This window comes from Ambystoma mexicanum, chromosome 2p (genome assembly GCF_040938575.1).
Source record: "Ambystoma mexicanum isolate Mex_15411 chromosome 2p, UKY_AmexF1_1, whole genome shotgun sequence".
NCBI lineage: Eukaryota > Metazoa > Chordata > Amphibia > Caudata > Ambystomatidae > Ambystoma > Ambystoma mexicanum.
The window spans coordinates 182,709,274-182,728,389 of NC_090923.1; the positions used below are offsets into that span (position 1 = coordinate 182,709,274).

Consider the following 19,116-nt stretch of genomic DNA (forward strand, 5'->3'; position numbering starts at 1 on the left):
AGGGATTAGCATGCCCAGTTAATGGGTGGGCAAATAAACCTATAAACCTTGTGTCCCTCCTTATGTGGCATGTTTCCCCACAACACCTACATACTATGCGTCCCACCTCATTTGTCATTCCTCCCCATCTTTACTCCAATGCAATAGTTACGGCTTAAGGGTGTCACAAGCCCAATAGCCCAAACTAGAAATGTGCATAAGGCTGCCCCCTACTGCAATGGCACAGGCAGTCTACATATCTGTGGTGTGGAAGGTGACCGGAGCACTCCAAAGGTTAGGATTAATTCAAACCTTATACCCATTTGGGCTGCAATGCTGTGTAAATTCTGAAATATTGACTGCAAGACTCGACGATTCAAAATCTGGAAGATCGAGTCATTCTGAAGGGCAAAGAATCAAACAAGTCATAAAGTGAACATACACAAATGTTTAGAAAACCCACACAAAGAATGCACATCATTTTAAATCACCCCATGTGCCACTGTTGGGCCAGACAAAGACACACTATACACCTGCACACAAAACACAATTGGCCATCAGTGATATAATATGACACTCAGCTCTCAAGTTCTGAGGTGAAGAGCTAATCCGCTGACACTAAAGCATCTGTCATGCCGTGGCATCAATAATAGAGCGAGCTCCCACTTTGCTAATGTACTTTCCCAACAGGGTAACTAAAACAGACTTCAGAAAACTAGCAGACCAAAACCGGAAGTGCAACTGGACAAGAGAGACCCGTACATAAACGCTAAGCGGAGTGCACTCATCAGTCACAAATGGGGTGAGTGACTTTTTTTTTTTAAGCTTTCTTTATTGGTTTTCAACATAGTAACAAACCATAAACATTATCATATGCTGCATATATAACACGCATCAACAATTCTTCCCCATCCCTCTCTCCCCACCCCGCTCCCCCAAGACCACGATCAACTAGACAGTCCCAATCAAGCCAGTTTAATGGCCAGGACTGTCCGATCCCCCTGAGGAGTCGTCCGCCGCTCTAGGATGGATCAATGGTACTGTCAGCGACACCAAACGATGTAGCTCCTCACTAGAGTCCAACCTCTGTTATTGGATTGCGGTTTCCCAAGCTCCGGTCTCGGCAGCTATCCACTTCGTAAGGTCACCCCACCACTTTGCTTCTAGTGGACCTCTAGGACTCTTCCATCCCATGGCTATGCGTCTTTTCACAGTGATATAAATTAGGTCTTTGAGTTTGTTTAGAGGCTTATTCTTGTGGTTATGGCTGTATCTTCCCAAGATACAGGCCGCTGGACTGTGCACTTCCAATTCGATGTCTGCTTTAGCTACCCTTCCCTGCACTTGTGACCAAAAATTGCGTATCACAGGGCAACCCCAGAACATGTGAGTCATTCCCGTCCTTGGCTCTCTGCATTTGGGGCATAGCTGGATTACAGCTCCCTTGAATTTCGATATTGCTTCAGGAGTTGGGTAAGCCCTGTGTGTGATGTACAGTTGAATGAGTTGTAAACAGGCGTTTCTGGAGATTTTCTTGTGGTAGAGGGTTACCTTCTCCCATTCCTTGTCCTCAAATACTAGGCCTAGTTCTTGTTCCCACTTTCCTCTGCTTTTAAGCTCATTCCTGGTCATACCTAGCAGTAAGGCTTCATAAAGTCGCGAGGTTTCATGGCCTCCTTCGGCCGTGTCTAGCATTGTTTCTATGACCTCGTTCTCCGTTGCTAGGAGGGCAGCCGCAGGCCATCTGTCCTTCACAGCCTGTAATACTGCTCTGTGGAGTAGGAATTGGCCTGCTGGTAGCTCTGTGGCCTCTGAGGTCGGAGAATGTTAGGATCTCTTGGTCCTGAACCAGATCGCCTAGGGTAGCCACACCGCAGGGTTCCCATTGTGCTTGCGTTTCCCTTTGGCTCCATGGGCGATGGGCCATGATAGCCGCTATGGGGATTTGTGGGGAATAAGGATCCACAGTCCCCATTGTTCTGCAAGCCCTTTTCCAAAGCATCCAACGCATCACATGTCTTAGCTGGCTTGCAAGATAGTACAGTTTGAAGTTGGGAACTTTCATACCTCCCTTCTCATAGGGTCTTTGGAGTATCTTGAGTGCCACCCTGTGCCTACCTCACTGCCAGAGGAACCGCCTGCATAATTTATTAATGTCTCTAAAGAAAGAGGGGGGAAATGTTGAAGGGGACATTAATGAAATTGTGTAAAAGGCGGGGAAGTGCTACCATCTTGAGGAGGCCCGCCCTCCCGGCCATAGAAAGTGGAAGCTTCCCCCAGAAGTCCATGGATTTTGCTAGGGCATCTTTAGCTTTAGCCGTATTAAGGATGTGTTCCGTATAGGGGTTACGGTGTATAGTGATTCCCAGGTATTTAAAGGAGGTCACCTGCCATTGTAAATCCAAGAGGGGCAGGGATCTGAAGTCTTCCCTGTATAGTGCAGCTAGCGGGTAGAGGCAGGACGTGTCCCTGTTAATCCGGATTCCCGTGTGTTTATAGAATCCTTCTAGGGTTTCTAGAATGTAGGGCAGGAGATGTTCGGGGTTATTTAAGTATAGTAGGGTATCATCAGCGTACATGGAGACAAGGTGGGTCATCCCGTTAATCTCAATACCCCCCTCTCCGTATTACTGCCCGAGGTATGCGGCCACGGGTTCGGTGGCGATGATATATAACATCGGGGACAGTGGGCATCCCTGGCGGGTGCCTCTGTGGAGGGACCACGTGTCAGAGTATGTCTTGTTAGTTTGCACCCTGGCGGTAGGGTTGGTGTAAACCAGCTGGATCCATTTCAAAAAGACTGGTCCTATTCCCATTTTTACCATGGTGGCATATAACCACTCCCAACGCAAAGTCGAAAGCTTTGGTAGCGTCTAATGACGCGACCGCATATTTCTGAGGCCTCAGTTCCGTGCTGTATATAATGTGGTGCAGCCTCCGCAGGTTCTCGGTTATGGAGCGCCCGGGCACATAGCCCGTTTGGTCCTGATGGATCAAATGAGGTATTACCCTGCGCAATCTATTCGCTAGCAGGGAGGTTAGGATCTTGCCATCAACGTTTAGCATGGAAAGAGGCCTGTAGGAGCCGCAGTCCATTCCATCTTTTCCGGGCTTGAGGAGGGGAATAATTACGGCTTCCCTCATGGAGTCAGGGAGAGTGCCACGCTCATATGCTTCATTAAACACCTGGGCCAGCAGTGGGGCCAGAGTCTCCTCATAAGTCTTAGAAACCTCCCCAGGGAGGCCATTAGTACCTGGGGCTTTTCCGGATGGAAGGGATCTGATGATTACCTTTACTTCGTCGGGAGTGATGGGCTCGTCTAGTGTTTCGGCCATCAGAGAATCCAGTTTAGGCAGTTCAATGATGTCCAAGACATGCTCAATACTAGTATCAGCTACAGGTGGGGTCTCAGAGTACAGGTTGTGATAAAAATCTGAAAAAACTGAGTTGATTCCCTTTTGGGTATATGCGGAGGTGCCATCCGGCTTAAGGATTTGGCATATAGGTGTACGGGGGATCTCTCTTTTATACAGCCAGGCCAGGAGTTTCCCGGGTTTGTCTCCCAGGGCGTGGGTTCTTTCAGTGTGTAACTCAATTTCCCCAGTGATTCCCAGTGTGTTAGGCAGGTTTGCTTTAGGTCAGCTATTTTAAGTAGGAGTTCCGGGGTTAAGACCACTCTGCATTCCAATTCTCCCAGCTCCCTCTCAGAGTGTTCAAGAGAGGATACGATGGATCTCCGGGCTCCGCCTATGGACGCAATCAATTCCCCCCTCATAACCACCTTGTATGCCTCCCATCGGGTGCCTATATATTTAACGCTATTCAAATTTCTCTCCCAGTAATCCTCAGTACTATCCCGTATGTGTTCCCGGAGGGCCGTATCGTGAAGGTCCTCGGCTCTAAGCCTCCAGGTGGGATCCAGGGGCCTAGGCGGGAATACTTCCCAGGTGACCAATAGCGGGGAGTGGTCCGACAGCACTCTGGGCAGGTAAAGGGAGTCTATAAACATAGCTTGTTGCTCTAGACTCACAAAAAGTAATCCACCTAGTGTGGACTGCATGAGGTGGGGAGTAAAAGGAGAATTCGCGTTGCTCAGGGTGTTGTTCCCTCCACAAATCCCGGAGTAGTAGCTATTGAGTCAATTTGGACAATATTTTGGCCGGAGGGGATGGGCGAGTGTGTTTATTATCCGATCTATCTTTTAGAGGGTTCAAAGTACAATTGTGATCGCCTCCCCAGATCATGACGCTGTCTCTGAAAGGGCTCAGGCGTGAGTATAGGGAATGGAAGAAAGCGGTAGCGTCATGGTTGGGTGCGTAGGTGCTAATTAGGCATATTTCTCTGCCCTCAATGGTGCCGCACGCCAGCGCCATCGTACCCTCATCATCTGTTTTTGTACTTATTAGTATGAAGGGGACGTTTTGGTCAACCCAAATCAAGACTCCCCTGGCATAAGAGGAGTAGGAGGATCCTATCAGGGTCCCTCGCCAAGTCTTGGCCAATGTCTTCAGTTTATCAGCAGTTAGATGCGTTTCTTGGAGCATGGCAATCCCGGCCTTGCATCGCCTCAAGTAAGTGTGGATGCGGCGCTGTTTCACAAAGCTATTCATGCCTCTGACGTTCCACGTCATGATTTCTATCATGTCAGCCATGGGTATCAGGAAGTCTAGTGTCCGTTTCGGGCCTGGTTGGAGGCCTTGTTGGTGGCAAGAGGCGAAAGGAATATTTCCGGGGTCGTGGTGCTTTTTGGTTGGAGTTCCCGACAATGCCACCTCCCCCTGACTCTCTCCCCAATAACTGTGAACCCTCCAAGCATAGGGGCAGAGATTTCTCCGAGCAGTATGTAATGAACATCAGTGGTCTTGGCGTTTCCCCTTTCTGGCACTTAACTTCCGTGCCAACTCCCGTTTCCCCTCCCCACCATAACTTTAAATGCCCCAAACTTAAAACAGGTCGAGCGAGGTCACCCTCGTTGTGACTGTCCCGTTTCCGCTCCGTTAGACCGTACATAGGTCGCCTGGTGCCCTACGGGCGGGTAGGAGTATACCCGGAAAGAAAAAAAAACCTTCCGGGGGTAGAAGAATGTGTCTCTGGTGTCTCGACATAAAGAATCATTCCAGCTGCGTTAAGCTTAGCATTAGCATGGTATGGCCCCTGTGGGTCAGAGGACCTGAATGTTGCCATCGTGCGGTGAGGTGCAGCGAGGTTGTCGTCTCTTCTCCTCGATATCAGGGATCTGTTCCCTGTCCATCCAATCCCGGGCTTCCGTTGGAGTGTCAAATAGGTGGGCTTTGTTGTTACGTATTACTTTCAATCTGGAGGGATATAAGAGCATGTAGCGCAGCCCGGCGGTCTTCAATCTGGCTTTGGTATGAATGAATTGTGCCCTCTTCACTTGGACCTGGAAGGTGTAGTCAGGGTAGATAGAAATTTTGGCAGAGTCTCTAAGGATCTGGCCTCCAGACCATGAGTAGGCTAGGATGGTCTCCCGGTCCCTATAATTAAGTACCTTTGCTATCATTGGTCTCCCCCAGGGGGAGGTCTTTTGGTGAGGGATTGATGGGCCCTCTCAATCGTGAAGCCTTGAGAAAGTTTCTCAGCACCTATCTCCTGTAGTAGGAGGTTCTCCACGTAGTTTGTGGGGTCAGATCCCTCGATGCCCTCCGGCAAGCCTAGGAGGCGGATGTTGTTCCGGCGAGCCCGCCCTTCTGCCTCCTCGGCCCTGTCCTCCAAGTTCTTCACTCTTTGTTGTAGCTCATCAACATCTTTGAGGATCATCGTTTTGGCCTCAGTGTTCTCGCGAACCTGGGCCTCTAGCGGATCAGTCCTGTTGGCTAAGGAGCGGACGTCCTGGCGTAGGAGGTTCAAATCTATGGCCACTGCGTCGATTTTGTGCTCCATAGTTGTCTGGAACAATTTAATGGCCTCGAGGATCTGGGCGTTACTAGGTTCTGCAGCCGCTCCCGGGGGGTCAGGCTGCGCATCTGAGGGTGTATTGTTCATGGTTTCAGATCCTGTGGGGCCCCCCAGCCATGAAGGCCTCAATAGTGGTTTGGCGGTGCTTGGACCTGGCACCCTTAGTAGTCATGCGGTTGGTCTGCTAGCGCAGTGTTGACTCTGGCGTGGGCCTAGGGTGACCAAGGCTGAGTAGCCGTGTTATCTCCGACAAGAGAGTTGTTAGTTGGGCCACTCAAGGCAGCCAGACCTGGAGCGAGGTCGTGTTGGAAGCTTAGGGAGAGGTCAGAGGAATGGGCTTATAGTCGCTCTGTGGGCCCACTGTGCCTCGAGGTAGGCCGTCTCGCTAGAACCAGGTCCGAAGGCAGACCTTCAGGGTAGGCCGCAATCGTGCAAGGAGCTGCTCCTCAGGGTTTCAGGAGTGCAGTATATTCGGTGGATTTGGCGTGTAGCGCTCTCCTCCGGAGGTTCCAGTGTATATGCTAGGCGTGGAGGGGGCCCATGATATGGACCCATGGTAGGACGCCTCGCCAGTATCCGGTCTAATGTCAGGCCCGCAGACTGGGCCGCTTATGCGCAGGGGCCAGGCTGAGCCACCCGGGGCTGCCCTCTCAGGGATCAAGAATGCAAATCTTTCCGGGGATTTTCCGCGTGCTGCGCCCCCCCCCCCCGAAAGTCTCAGTGAGTATGCTAGGCCCAAGAGGGGGGGGGACTGCAGGCGCGGTGCTTGTGACACCCTTAGCTCACCTCATGGGCAAATCGACACCAGGGTTCTCCGCTCTACGTTCGGCCGCAGCTCCAGGGGCTCCGCTCGCGGCAGGCTGTGTGCAGTGCTCCGGCAGCTCCTCCACCCGTATGCGCTCCTAGTCGCGTGTGTCCTCGGCTGATCAGGCCGAACCGCAGGTATAGCAGGGCCGCGGCGTATGTGCCAGGGTGTCCGATCAACTCGGCCTGCTGCGTTGGTTGGTGCAGGGGGGCCGGCTATCTGGCTCGGGTCCAGTAGGGAGGGCCCGCGTGCAGGAGCCTGGCCATGTCTCCCGGGGCTCCAGGTATGGGGATGGTGCTTGGAGCCCCACTTCAGGAGGTCCCAGTGACAGCCGGGCGTGGGGGGGAGGTCACAGGTGCACTTGCTGTTACGGGGCTTATCACCCCCGCTCACCCCTGGGGCACCGCGACGCCTGGGGCTCCTCGCCGGCAGCGGCTCCGAGGGCTCCGTTCGCAGCAGACGGGGTACCGCTTCACAGCAGCTCCTCCTCTCACTCGCGGACCCAGCCGCGTGTGTCCTCCGCCAGCTCTCCGCTCAGGTCGGGTGTGACCGTAGGTGCCGTAGGGAGACCGTAGGTGCGCAAGGGAGTCCGATCGGCACAGCTGGCTCAGCGCAGCAGCCCTGGCGCAGCTCCAGTGTATGGGCCGCTGCGTAGCTAGTGTAAGAGAGCCGCCATTTTGGCTCTGATCCGCGGTATCTTTTCGTACCGCCCTTTGGTCTAGGCAGGTCACCCACGGGTGCGGAGAACCGGTCTGCAGATGCTGGAAAGTATCAGCTTTTGGTGGGGAGGTCCGCGGGCTTCAGGGGTTCCCAATTTGTATGGAAACAACAGCTTATGTTGGTCGCATCGGTCGGAGCACATCCAGAGTACGTCTTCTTCACATGGCGGTTAGCCACGCCCCCCCTGGGGTGAGTCACTTGTGTTTGGCTACTAGCTTTCAAGTTTACATTTTGCACCATACCTATAACAACACTGTCCCGAATATCGTCAGCTCAAAAACATAAGTGGTTACTGCTGAAATTAAAGTATAAGGAGTAAATGCATTAACCTGCTGCAAGCAGTCCCTCAACTTGTGGGCCAGCGTCACCAACTTTATAATCAAAGGAATCTCCAAGCTGGAGTCTGTTACGGAGTCTCTAGAGTCTTGCTTAACGGTGCTGCAAGGGCACATGCACTTACCCATATGCTTCTGGAAAAGATATCTGCCCAACGAAACCCGATACAAAATAATGGGATTGTAGTAACAAGTATCCCAGCAACTTTACGAACCTGCATGAACCAGCACACATGTTTGTTGCGATCATGTGATAAGGATCACGTGTCTTACCAAGCGTACGCGGAGCAACGAAAAGTGAAGAAAAAAAAAAAGGAACACGTCTCAAAACCGCGATACAATTAATGTCAATGAACTCATAAGTAATTATCCTAAGCAAAGCTCTAGGTCTTGTGGCATGTAACTATGCCAATATGTTGAAAAACCTTTCAAGATTAGATACCGCCCTAAAATAAATCCAAAATATCAAGCCAAACATTGTGGCAACTTACCAAAACTAGCCCTCATTTCATTGCAAATCAAAAAAAGCTCCCAAAATGCAAACTACTTCAGCTATTTTAAACAATGTATCATTTTATTTGGAAGATGCATGGTATGTTTCCCATTTAAAGCTGGCGGCTAGTTTTGGCTCGTTTCCAGACAGCTTCCTTAGAGATAGTCATCCAAGATGGCTGCCTCCATGGAAGAGCTCAAAGAGTTCTGAGATGGGCAGTAATGGGTTGGATTAGCCATAGGGATTAGTATGGCTAGGGGCAAGGCACGGTAGTGGATCTATAGCCAAACACCAAATACACTGTGTATCCCTCCTCAAATGTCATATCCATTGAAAAGCATTACAGACCCTCATTCAAAGCCCATATTTCAAGCTCTTATGTTAACGCTCTTATTTTAATGACAGTAGTTTTGGCTTAGAGGTAGCCCTAATAGCCCAAACAAAAAACTTTATCTTGACTACTAAAGATATGCAGCAGGAATGTAGATCACTACTATTCTCTTATGAAAACAAAACATGTTCATGGTCAGGATCTCTCCATCAGTCTAAGGCACAGTTTAACTTTTCTACTGACATGCAGGTGACGTAGAGGAAATGTCTAGCATCAGGTTCGTCTCCACAGAATAAATTTTGTTATGGTTCAGTATTACTTCACTGTTACCTCACCTAGGTTGGACACTGGCGCATTTTCAGCAGGTCCCAGGTTCTAATCCTAAGGGAGGGGGGGTAGAGGGGAAAAGAGGGCAAAAAAGAAAAAATGCTGTTGCCTGCCATCAGGGAATGATGCTGCGGGTTACAAAAATTAAGGGAAAGGCGTTAGATTTTCCCCAAAAGTAGAGTAACATTTTACCCTTTAGTTCCCGCCCACTTCATACTCTGCGAGTATCGCAGTGTTATAGGGGACTCCGGTGTGGTCAGAGTAACACGTTGCAAGGAGAACATCTGCTCCTACCATTCAGTCCATAAGCACGCTAATAACGTTTTAAAAAACACAGTACCATCATATATATAAATAGAAATAGATGTGCGCTATGAAAAATACCTTGATCTCAAAATAGTCTGCAAAGTGTGGTAGTTTTCTCTGGTACCGATTCACCCAGTTCCCTTTTACATCACATGCATAAAATATCTGAAATACACTTTTTTTTATCTTATAGTAAAGGTTTGACAGCAAAGAAGCACACACCTTTGGCCAAGGTTTCGGAGGCAATGCATAAGTTGAGTGGAAGCTCTAAGATACTTAGCGAAGGCGGGTCAAGTGTTGTCATCATTTAAAATCATGTCTTACGTGACTGAATCATAATCAGGTCGCTGGCCTTAGAGCAAGTGGTGTATGCACAATCGTTTATCCAGACATGATTTTTATGTACTAGGATGAGCAAGCCCTACAAAGCCATGTGGAGAGCACTACCCATCTTCTACTCCAGGATTTTAGTGTTGTAGCCAAGTGGGAATAATCGGAAAGGAATCCATCTAGTTACTAGGAATTCTAGGAGTTACCAAATCAGCAATGTAGAAAGTCCATTCCATCAGGTTTTAGCCCTGTGTAAATTTGGTCGTTAGCTTCATAAATACAAATTTCTTCCCAAGTCTACCATTAAGGGAGAGTGGAAAGTATTATTTCTCCTAATATACTGTCTCACTGATTGGCAACCACCACCAGAAAGGCAGCTACAGATTGCAGGACCACTATCTCAAACAATGCAGGGGAGGAAAGTCAAAGTCGGACTAAGAAAAAATAAAATAACAAGGACTACAAAAATATACTCGGCCACATGATGGCTGGATAAGATGGTAGGCACCATTGCATAAGGGAGGAACCATTGGGAGGAAGGAGTGGGGCAGCTGCGGGCCTGGTGAAAGGTGCACAAGCAAGAGGAAGTCGAGGAATAGGCTGCAGCCTGGAGAGACAAATATAGCGGAGCACCGGAGAAGTCAGGCTGGAAAAAAGGTGAGCCCTGGTAAGTCCGCAAAAGGTCAGCAATGGAGCTGCGAAGAAGTGAAGAAAGAGCTGACAACTTAGCTATAGCACTGGGACCAACAATGCTTGAGCAACCTTCCACATTCCAAGTCTGACTGGCAGTATGCCTCGGGGTAACACACGTGGAATATCCAAGGTGTTGATTGAGGTGCAAAATATTGCTTAATTCCAGCTCTAAGGGTTTCAGCTTGCTGACGGAGTGGCTGTAGTGGATTTGCTTGGTTGGCAAGAGTTCGATCTTCACAAACTACCCAGAGAACTACAGGGTAATTCCCATGGCATTACAGTGTGGGTCCATGCAGTGAGTGCCCCCAACGCACCATAGCATACAAGTGCCTTACTGTGCTGTGTTTTTGTGACCCATAACATGGCTACATAGAAGACCAAGAAGAAAGTTGTGGACTAATTTTGCATCTCATGTGGTGCCAGGTCTACAAGGATAATCCACACAGGAAACGTCTCCAGTCTCTTCATCTTCAGGGAATCCTGTGATGGACGATCTGGGGCGTATCGAAAAAACAGTGGCTTGGATGGAGGGCAAATTCGATGATTTGAACAAGAAAGTGGAAAAATTAGAATCCAGGACTTCCACGCTAGACCAAAGAACCACATGGTTGGACCAGCAGTGTGCCAAATCCATCCCGAAAGTGGACAGCCTGGGAAAAAGAAAAACAAGCTGTGGTCAAAGGCCAAAAGGGTTATGGAACGCAGGCTTCATTATCTGGAGAATGTGACCCATGCAAAACAGATCAGTTATATGAAGGCAACGCTCCAATCTATTTTGCTGTGGACTGGCTCCCAGAAATTTTGACCCTGGAGACAGAGGAGGACCAGTTATATATAGAAAAGAGCTACAGGATCAAGAGTCGTTCTGACAATAAACAACGAGATTCCCAGGTGAGTCCAACCCTTAATATTAAAGTTTTGGATGCCGGAAATAAAGAAAGAATCCTAAGAGATGCAAACACAAAGTGAACCCTTGAATACCAACATATCGAAGAGCTTGATCTTCTCTGACTTGGCACCAGCAACTGAAAGGAGAAGGGGATTGAACTTGCTTAAGAAATCCTTAATTTAGTGTTGGCTCAAGGCAGGGTTATTACAGCAGGCTAAGGGTCGAGTTACTTGGAAGGGGAAGGAATACAGTTTGTGTAATATGGAAAGTGCTTAGAAATTACTGAAATCGATCCCTGCAGTGGTTGAAGCCGACACGGCAAATGGTTGACTGTATGGGGTTTTAAGAAATATATTAAAGTGTTTCACCCAAAGTGAGAAACTTGAAGGGAGGTTTTTAAGTGGTGTGAGAGCTACTTTGTGGGTTTGGTTCGCTGGAAGAGGACGACACGGTTTTCGATTATCCCGTGGATGGCTCACAATAGAGATATGCAGGAAGAGGCATGGAATGGTTCTTTGTGGACAAGGATGGGTTGCTTGAATAATAGAATGGCCGCATGCATCGATATGGTTAACAGGGTACACCCACAAACATAAGAAGTTGAAATAATGACATTTACTTACAGAAGAATCTTGAGGGGTGATTGACTTAATGTATGCCTGCCAGTGAGTTTGCATCAGTTCTTGTGGAGCCAGTGTTTCAACGAGATGTTAATGCATAATTGGTGCATCACACTATACTGGGTCTTCTCATTTTGGGGGGTTTTGGTCTCTTTCATGTTTACATGTCAAAATGTGATTAAAAAAAGCTATTTAAAAAAAGTTCAGCATAGTATTTTGGTGATTTCTAAATGATAATTTATTTTCGATTGGCAGTGTTCTGTCCAGGAATTTTCACTTTTGCGCGCAAATGCACCAAATTAACAAACCTTTTCTTAGTAGGGCATTGGTATGTGCCCATCATAGGAGTTCAAGGTAGATCACAGAGCTGCGATGAGACATCTTCGATTCAGTAGTGTTTGATTTCTCAAGTTAAATGTTTCTGTTATCCGAATTTAGACACACATGTATTTCTCCACCAGAATATGCACCAGTGATCGACACAGTATGCACTGTGGTTAATAACGGACTGTACGCTCACTTCGGTTTGACATTTTTCCATCCACCGGACCCGTTCTTGCAGGGAAGCAGGTTAAGACCCCAAAGAGGAGTACAGAGATAGGACAGACAGCGAGAGGTTGGTGGCATCGGATTTGCACAATTGTTTTCATGAGAATGTGGCTCAAAGAAGTTACCTGCATTAAGGAAGAGCTCAAGTAGGAAGGACACAGTTGCAGATTGGATAAGATGGTTGCATGTTTGCTCCCGCAGGACTCCCATTTATTGTTGAAATTGGATAGGAAATGTAGTCCCATTATTGTTTAAGCTGCTTGGAGATAAGGAATGCAAGAACCGCCTTAGTACTTACCTCGCTGTATAAATAGACTCAAGACTTTTGTATACAACCAATGTAGAAATCCGCATTTTTGTGGATTTTGCAAATGATTTGGAGATCTAATATTGCTTGTGATAGGGGTGGAAAGCGCAAAGAGACTACCCACATTGAAAACGAAGCAACTATAAACTGGAGTGTGCCCTTCAGCTTGTGGTATTTCATTTGATTATTTCAAATGTGCTGCACACGAGCACCTGGAATTTGATCATCCTTGTATTATGTTACTGTTGCACAATATTGCAGAAGAAGGAGAACTAGATCATTGGATTCCTTCTAAAGATAGCAGTCGTCTGATCCTGGGTCAAGTACTGAATTCATGCCTGAAAATATATGCATACACATTTCTGCACAGAACAGACAACATGACCAACCTGAGCATCCCGTAGGCCAGGGTGGATCGGAGTGTGGTTGGTCCAAAATGTGTAATATTTCTCCGGTGGAGGCTTTCCTCAGTCAGTGCAATTCCTACTACCACCTCGTTATTGCTAATGTTTAAAAGAACCTATGGAGAGATTGAGCAAAATGAACAATACAGACACAAAATAGCTTTGCACAGATACATTTTATGGCTACATTGTACAGTATTGGAAAAGCTTGTTACAGGGTGTTGGGGAGAAGAGTTACACTATAGAAAGAAGTACAATACCATTAAAAAAGTAATTGCTTTAATTTTTGGGTTGAATAACCATGAGCGAACAAAACATCACAAAGAGGCAGATCCTTCACAAAAAACTAAAATATATCACACAAGCAAAAAATAAAACATGCGAAAGATGTGTTTTTATATTGTTTGATTCTGAGAAAGGATTGGCAAATACTCTATTGTGTGGTGTTCTTCCCATTTTTGAGGGTCTGTGTCCTTAACATGCTTCATGTTTGGTTTCTTAAATACCAATGCCTCAGTAGCCCCAACCAGTGCTGGATGTTTTAGTGTGGGCATATATGTGATTGCTTGCAATTCGACCACTATTCAATCATGGCCCTTACAACCCTTTAACAAATGTAAAGGAGTAGAACACAGAGCGTTAGTAAGGTGACAATAACGTGAACCCCAACTATAGATTTAAATGTGCAAGACTGGCATCTGAGCATTCGTGCTAAATAAACATGATCGAGGTGGGTACTGTTTTGTTATGGGTAAAATTAGAATGAGAGCAGCAACCACAAAGGTATCATATATTTGGAGAAATACATGGTCATTGCGTGTGTCATGCTGATAGTTTATCATTGCAAGATCAAACGTTTGGCACCCTTCTAAAGGTCTCTTTCAAAGTGCCTCTATAAGAGATTGGAGATGACTAATAGCATCAATGAAGGATCCTAGATGATTTGAATAAAATCCAAAAAGCATTTCAGGAACAGAAGGAGCACAGATCCTTATATTTCACAAATATGCTGGTGATTCAAGTCTAGAAACTATTTTTCACTATGTATATAAAGCACACTGGGCATGATGCTCATTACATTTTTCACAAAACTCAAACGTTGAAATGTTTCCATAAAGTAAGGTTACAGATTCAGACCACCTCAGACATTGAATGAGAGGATTATATGGCTGCAACATCAGTAAGTCCATTGCCATTACTTTCCCGGAAAACATCCTTTCCCATAGGAGGCAAGTCTTGTTGGGGTTGGGAACCTCACAGAAATGTAGCTCTTCAGTCTAATCCCCAATGAACAGACATCCAGACCTCCTAAACATCTACAGAAGATTTAATGAATTCCACGCAACCATCAACTTCTCCAGAATAAACATTTCCTCAACACCAGCTTAACAATTAAATATGACCAGCTATAGTGCACAATATATCGCAAACCAACCAACAACCGACCGACCGACCGACTGACCGAGGCGGCTATTTGAAGAGTGACAGCTTTCACCCAATCCATACAAAGCATGCTACAATATTCAGCCAAGCATTAAGATACAACCGAATATGCAGATACAAGTGACTAAGATAAAAGCATACAAGATTCGTACTCAGACTTCATAAGCCACAGAATTGCAGTTAGCCAGATTCACAGGGCAACGTGGATCCCCATTGAGCAACCTCTTTGAATACTTGGGTGCCTCACTCATCACATGCAATCCAGGGTTGGGAGCCCTCCAAGATTGCTAAAGAACTATAACCCGTTCTGCAACAAAACGAATGTCTGAAAGAGGTTTTCCCAGAGTTGCCTCTCCTTGCTTTCAGGCAAACTGAAGAAAACGATAATAAGCAAGCTACATAGCAATAACACAGAAAACTGAACTATTCCATGAAAAAACGAATATGCCAAACGTGCCCACATCTCAACATTTCAGACACAGTCAAGATACCCCACATAGGGCAGGGCTACAAAATTGTGGACGTTTTACATGTGCATCCAACAACCCTGTATACGCAATTATGTATGTGTAAGGATCCAGGCGGAGCTACACTGCAAGGGAAGATTGGTAAACTACTACATACATGCAGGAACCTCCACCATCGGAAAGCAATGCAACTTTACGGATAGGTAAAATGATACACTGGCCAGTCACATTTCAGGGCAGGGGATTTTTATACGAGGCCAGTGAAGTACATGGTCCTCTTAAAGGTGATGACTCCCAATACTGAGCAGCTAAAACAATATGTAACTAGTAATAGAAGCCTTTCTCCGTTACCAAGAAGAGCCTTATCTAATCCTGCAGCAGGGGAGCTAGGAGCATATAAACATTGCTCCCTTAAGAGAATGTAATACTGCAGGCAAGGAAAAAGTATACAGTGAAGGAAGGAAATGTTTGTTGCTAGTAACAATCACCTCGCGGACATGAGAAGCACACACGTTTTCCTTCAACACTTGTTCTGCGAGGATGCATAGACATCATGAGCACACCACATTCTCCTGTATTAGTCATCCATTGTTGCATTTGAATTGTCAGAGAAACAAAGCTCACGCAATCCTGCTCAGATAGTAGCAAAGACAGACAGCTTTAATGTTTTGCAAGACAATGAAGATTACTGAGCTGTATAGCGCAAGGGGTCTCGATTCTATTAAAAGACACAGGGGCAAGCCTTATGCTTACATTCTTTGAAGCTACAAACTAGCAACTTTCAAATCTCAAATGAAGGGGGGGGGACGCTGCTGCACGGCTACCAAGATGGCTGCCGCCTGAAAGAGCTCCGGCGACAACATAATCCTTGGTAATATCCTTGCTTCGGGATCTCGACTTGGCCCCTGATCCCAACTCTTCTCGAGCACCTTGGGCTTGGGCACCGGAAAATCACCCCATCTCCCATCGGCGTGCACGCTGGTTACAGTCCCGAGATATCCTGGTCGGCGGCCGACCACTCGGGTGGGAGAGGTGTGGCTCGCGCCGGGCCTGGCGGCTGATGGGTGGATTGGGCCATTACGTGCCACAGACTCCATCCTGCGTCCCTCTGTGGTGCCAGCAGTCAACATGATTGCTGGACCTGGATCGCGTCCCGCGGAGGGTGCAACTGCGGGCCAGTGGTGGCGGCGGATTCGCTGTGTACTCATCGGTGGCTGGTCGTGAGGCATCGCTCCTGCTGCCGGTGGTCTGGAAGCTTGCCTGTGTGACCCGGTGCGGTGCCGAGCTGCGCGATTGAGTCCTGGAACCCGGATCCAGCCTGGTGGCAGCGGGGATCGCATCGCTCCTGTACCAAGGTGAGCCTCGGCTTGGCGCCTGGGAGTGAGGGGCCTGGACCTCGGCCCATGCGCCCCTGGTTGGTGGCGGGGTGCTGAGCGTGCAGACAGCTGCGGGGGCCCATCATTAGGTCTCCCCCTCGCTCGGCTCTGCGGGAGGTTGGTTGAGACGTGTGCATTCCATTCCTGTGACTTCGGCTACTGTTTGCCTTAAACTCCTCGATCAGGCTTCCTTTTGGTGGGGGTATATACTGGGCGGGGCTGGAATCAGCCCAGAGCTCCTGCCCAGAGCTCCTGCTGTATTGTAGGAGCCCTTATGGAGAGGAGGCATCCCACAAAATAGCCACTGGGAGCTGGAGCTCTACACACCGCTGCAGCTGATAGAAAGACCTCTTATTGAGAGCTGTTGTGTGACACCCTGTGCGGTCTGTGTGGATTCCCCCCTTCAGCCCAGTCCTCCCCTGTATGTGGACCCACAGGGCGTTTCTTGTGCACGAGTCACTCGTTGTGAGGGTCTGCTGGGGGGAACCTTTCCGTGGAGGAACCTTCGGGGTCTACCTAGTCTGGGACGACCACAATAGGAAACCCAGAGAAACAAGCTAGATTGGACCAGTTCACGCGATCTGATTCACCCTGGCACGCCCCTGTCTGGAGCCGGATCCCTCGCAGATTGACCTAGCGGCCCTGAATCAAACGTTACTGGCCCTGAAAAGCAGTATGGACAGTTTGGGGGCAAAGATTGACGCTCTAACCTGTAAGGTAGACGTCTCAGCAGTACAAATTGACAAACTGTGTGGGCACTTGACTGAGGCAGAGCAGCGTCTTGGGGAAGGGGAGGATAAGATCTCCACGCTACAGCGAGAGATGGCAGATCTGCAACAGACTGCGAAGAAGGTACTAGCGAGGAACGAGGATTAAGAGGGGCGGTCCAGGAGGAACAATATTCGAATCCTTGGTATTCCGGAATCCACCCCTATTGATAATATGCAAAAGTTTGTCGAGGCCCTCCTGCTAGATATCCTGGATAAGCCCCCGCTATCGCCCATGTTCTTGGTGGAGAGGACACACCGTTCATTACTGGCGAGGCCGCCCCCGGGTGCCCCTGAATGTCCGATCATAGCCGAGATCTTCTGTTAAAGGGATCGAGATGCCATCCTTCGAGCTGCTAGAGAGAGGGGAGAGCTTCGATGGGGGTCAGCCACAGTACGGCTATTCCCGGACTTTAGCCCCGCTGTCCAGGATCAGTGAAAACATTCCAAAGGGTCAAGACTATCCTGCGCAAGAAGGGTGTTAGTTATTCAATGCTGTACCCAGCTAAACTCCATGTGCTGCATAATTCACCTCACCGGAGTCAAAACGGTTTGCAGACACCCTTCCTGACCTGGAGTGACCTTCGGGCCGTTCCCCTCATCATCCATAATTAATCCTTGGTGGAGAGTGTGTTCTACATGCATAGCCTGGGGTATGACATTGGGGCTGGCGGTCGGACAAATCCCCAAGCTCCATACCATTTGCTGTGGCCGTTTGGAATGATTTGGCTGCAACCAGCGCCCCACACCTGCAGTCACTGCGGATTGCTTGGTTTTGTAAATGTTGGGTGTTAGATCTGGGGGAGGGGGGAGAATCGGGAGCCAGTAGGTTTATGTTTCTGGCTTGGGAGGGAGTAGGTGGGGAGGGAAGGGGAACTGGGAATGTTTAAGATGTAGTTATCACCTACTGTAACTCACAGGGACACACCATATTTATCTGTCATGTATGGCGCAGTACAATTGGCTATCCGCCGAAACTTGGTTTCACTTATTTGGTCTGCCTTCCTCCGTGATGAATAGGAACCCTGGGCTGTCAATCTCGTTAATGTCCTGGAATATCAGGAGATTGACTAATTATGCTAGAAACCATGGGGCTAATATTCTACGTTTACAAGAAACCCACCTGGCCAGTGGTGCCCCTCTCCCCAGATTGCCGGGATGGGGTATTCATAGATACGAATCTTCGTACTCCTCATAATCCCGCGGGGTGGCTACCTATATTCATGGGCTCCTATCGTACAGACTACATGAGCTGATTAGGGACGAGGAGGGGAGATTCCTACTACTGGCAGGAGAAGTGGGTGGCACGAAACTTGTCCTTATAAATATATATGCTCCCAATACTGACTCCCCAGAGTTTTTCCATCGGTGTGCAATGCACATCCATAAATTCCCGGGCTACAAGACGGTCTGGGCCGGCGACTTTAACTTAGCTCTCACTTTGGACCTGGACAGATCCTTCTCTTCCAGCTGGTCCCCCCCCCATTAGCAGTTAGGGCATGGTCCTCTATCTCCCTATATCATGAATTGCATGATGTTTGGCGTAATGTCCACCCCAACGATAGGGAGTACACTTTCTTTTCTGGGGTACATGGCAGTTCATCTAGGATTGACTACGTGATGGCCATGCCCCCAAAACTTAGAGCTGTAACTCTGGTGTCCATTGTACCCCGATCCCCGTCTGATCTCTCTCCGGTCCTGGTTCGGTTCTCATATGCGGGCGGTCCTTCTGGTCTGCTCCGAATGGCGCTTTCGTGTCTCGGCCCTTGATGATGTGGCATTCCTATCGGAGATAGAGCAAGACATTCAAACCTACTTCTCTGCCAATGTCGGCTCTGTCCCGGATCACTGTACAATCTGGGAAGCCTTTAAAAAGGTCTATATAAGGGGATGTTGAATGTCAAATGAAGGCAGGGTGTTGAGGGCGCTCCGGAGGTCTATGAGGGCACTGGAAGATACTATTAGGGAAGGGGGTTAATCCAAAAGCAGGGGAGGTACACCTGAGCTCCGGAAGCAGCTGCGGGAGCAGAGAGAGGAGCTCTTGCGGTTGGCTAGCAG

At 48.3% G+C, this 19,116-nt stretch overlaps 1 protein-coding gene across 1 annotated transcript in view; it reads right to left on the reverse strand.

The window, feature by feature from the left end:
• Positions 1-19,116, reverse strand: part of THUMPD3 (THUMP domain containing 3) — a 160,406-nt gene that overhangs the window by 48,879 nt on the left and 92,411 nt on the right. The window contains exon 5 of the mRNA XM_069643467.1: positions 12,991-13,121. Coding sequence (XP_069499568.1) covers positions 12,991-13,121 — 131 coding nt within the window. The remainder of the gene's footprint in view (positions 1-12,990; positions 13,122-19,116) is intronic.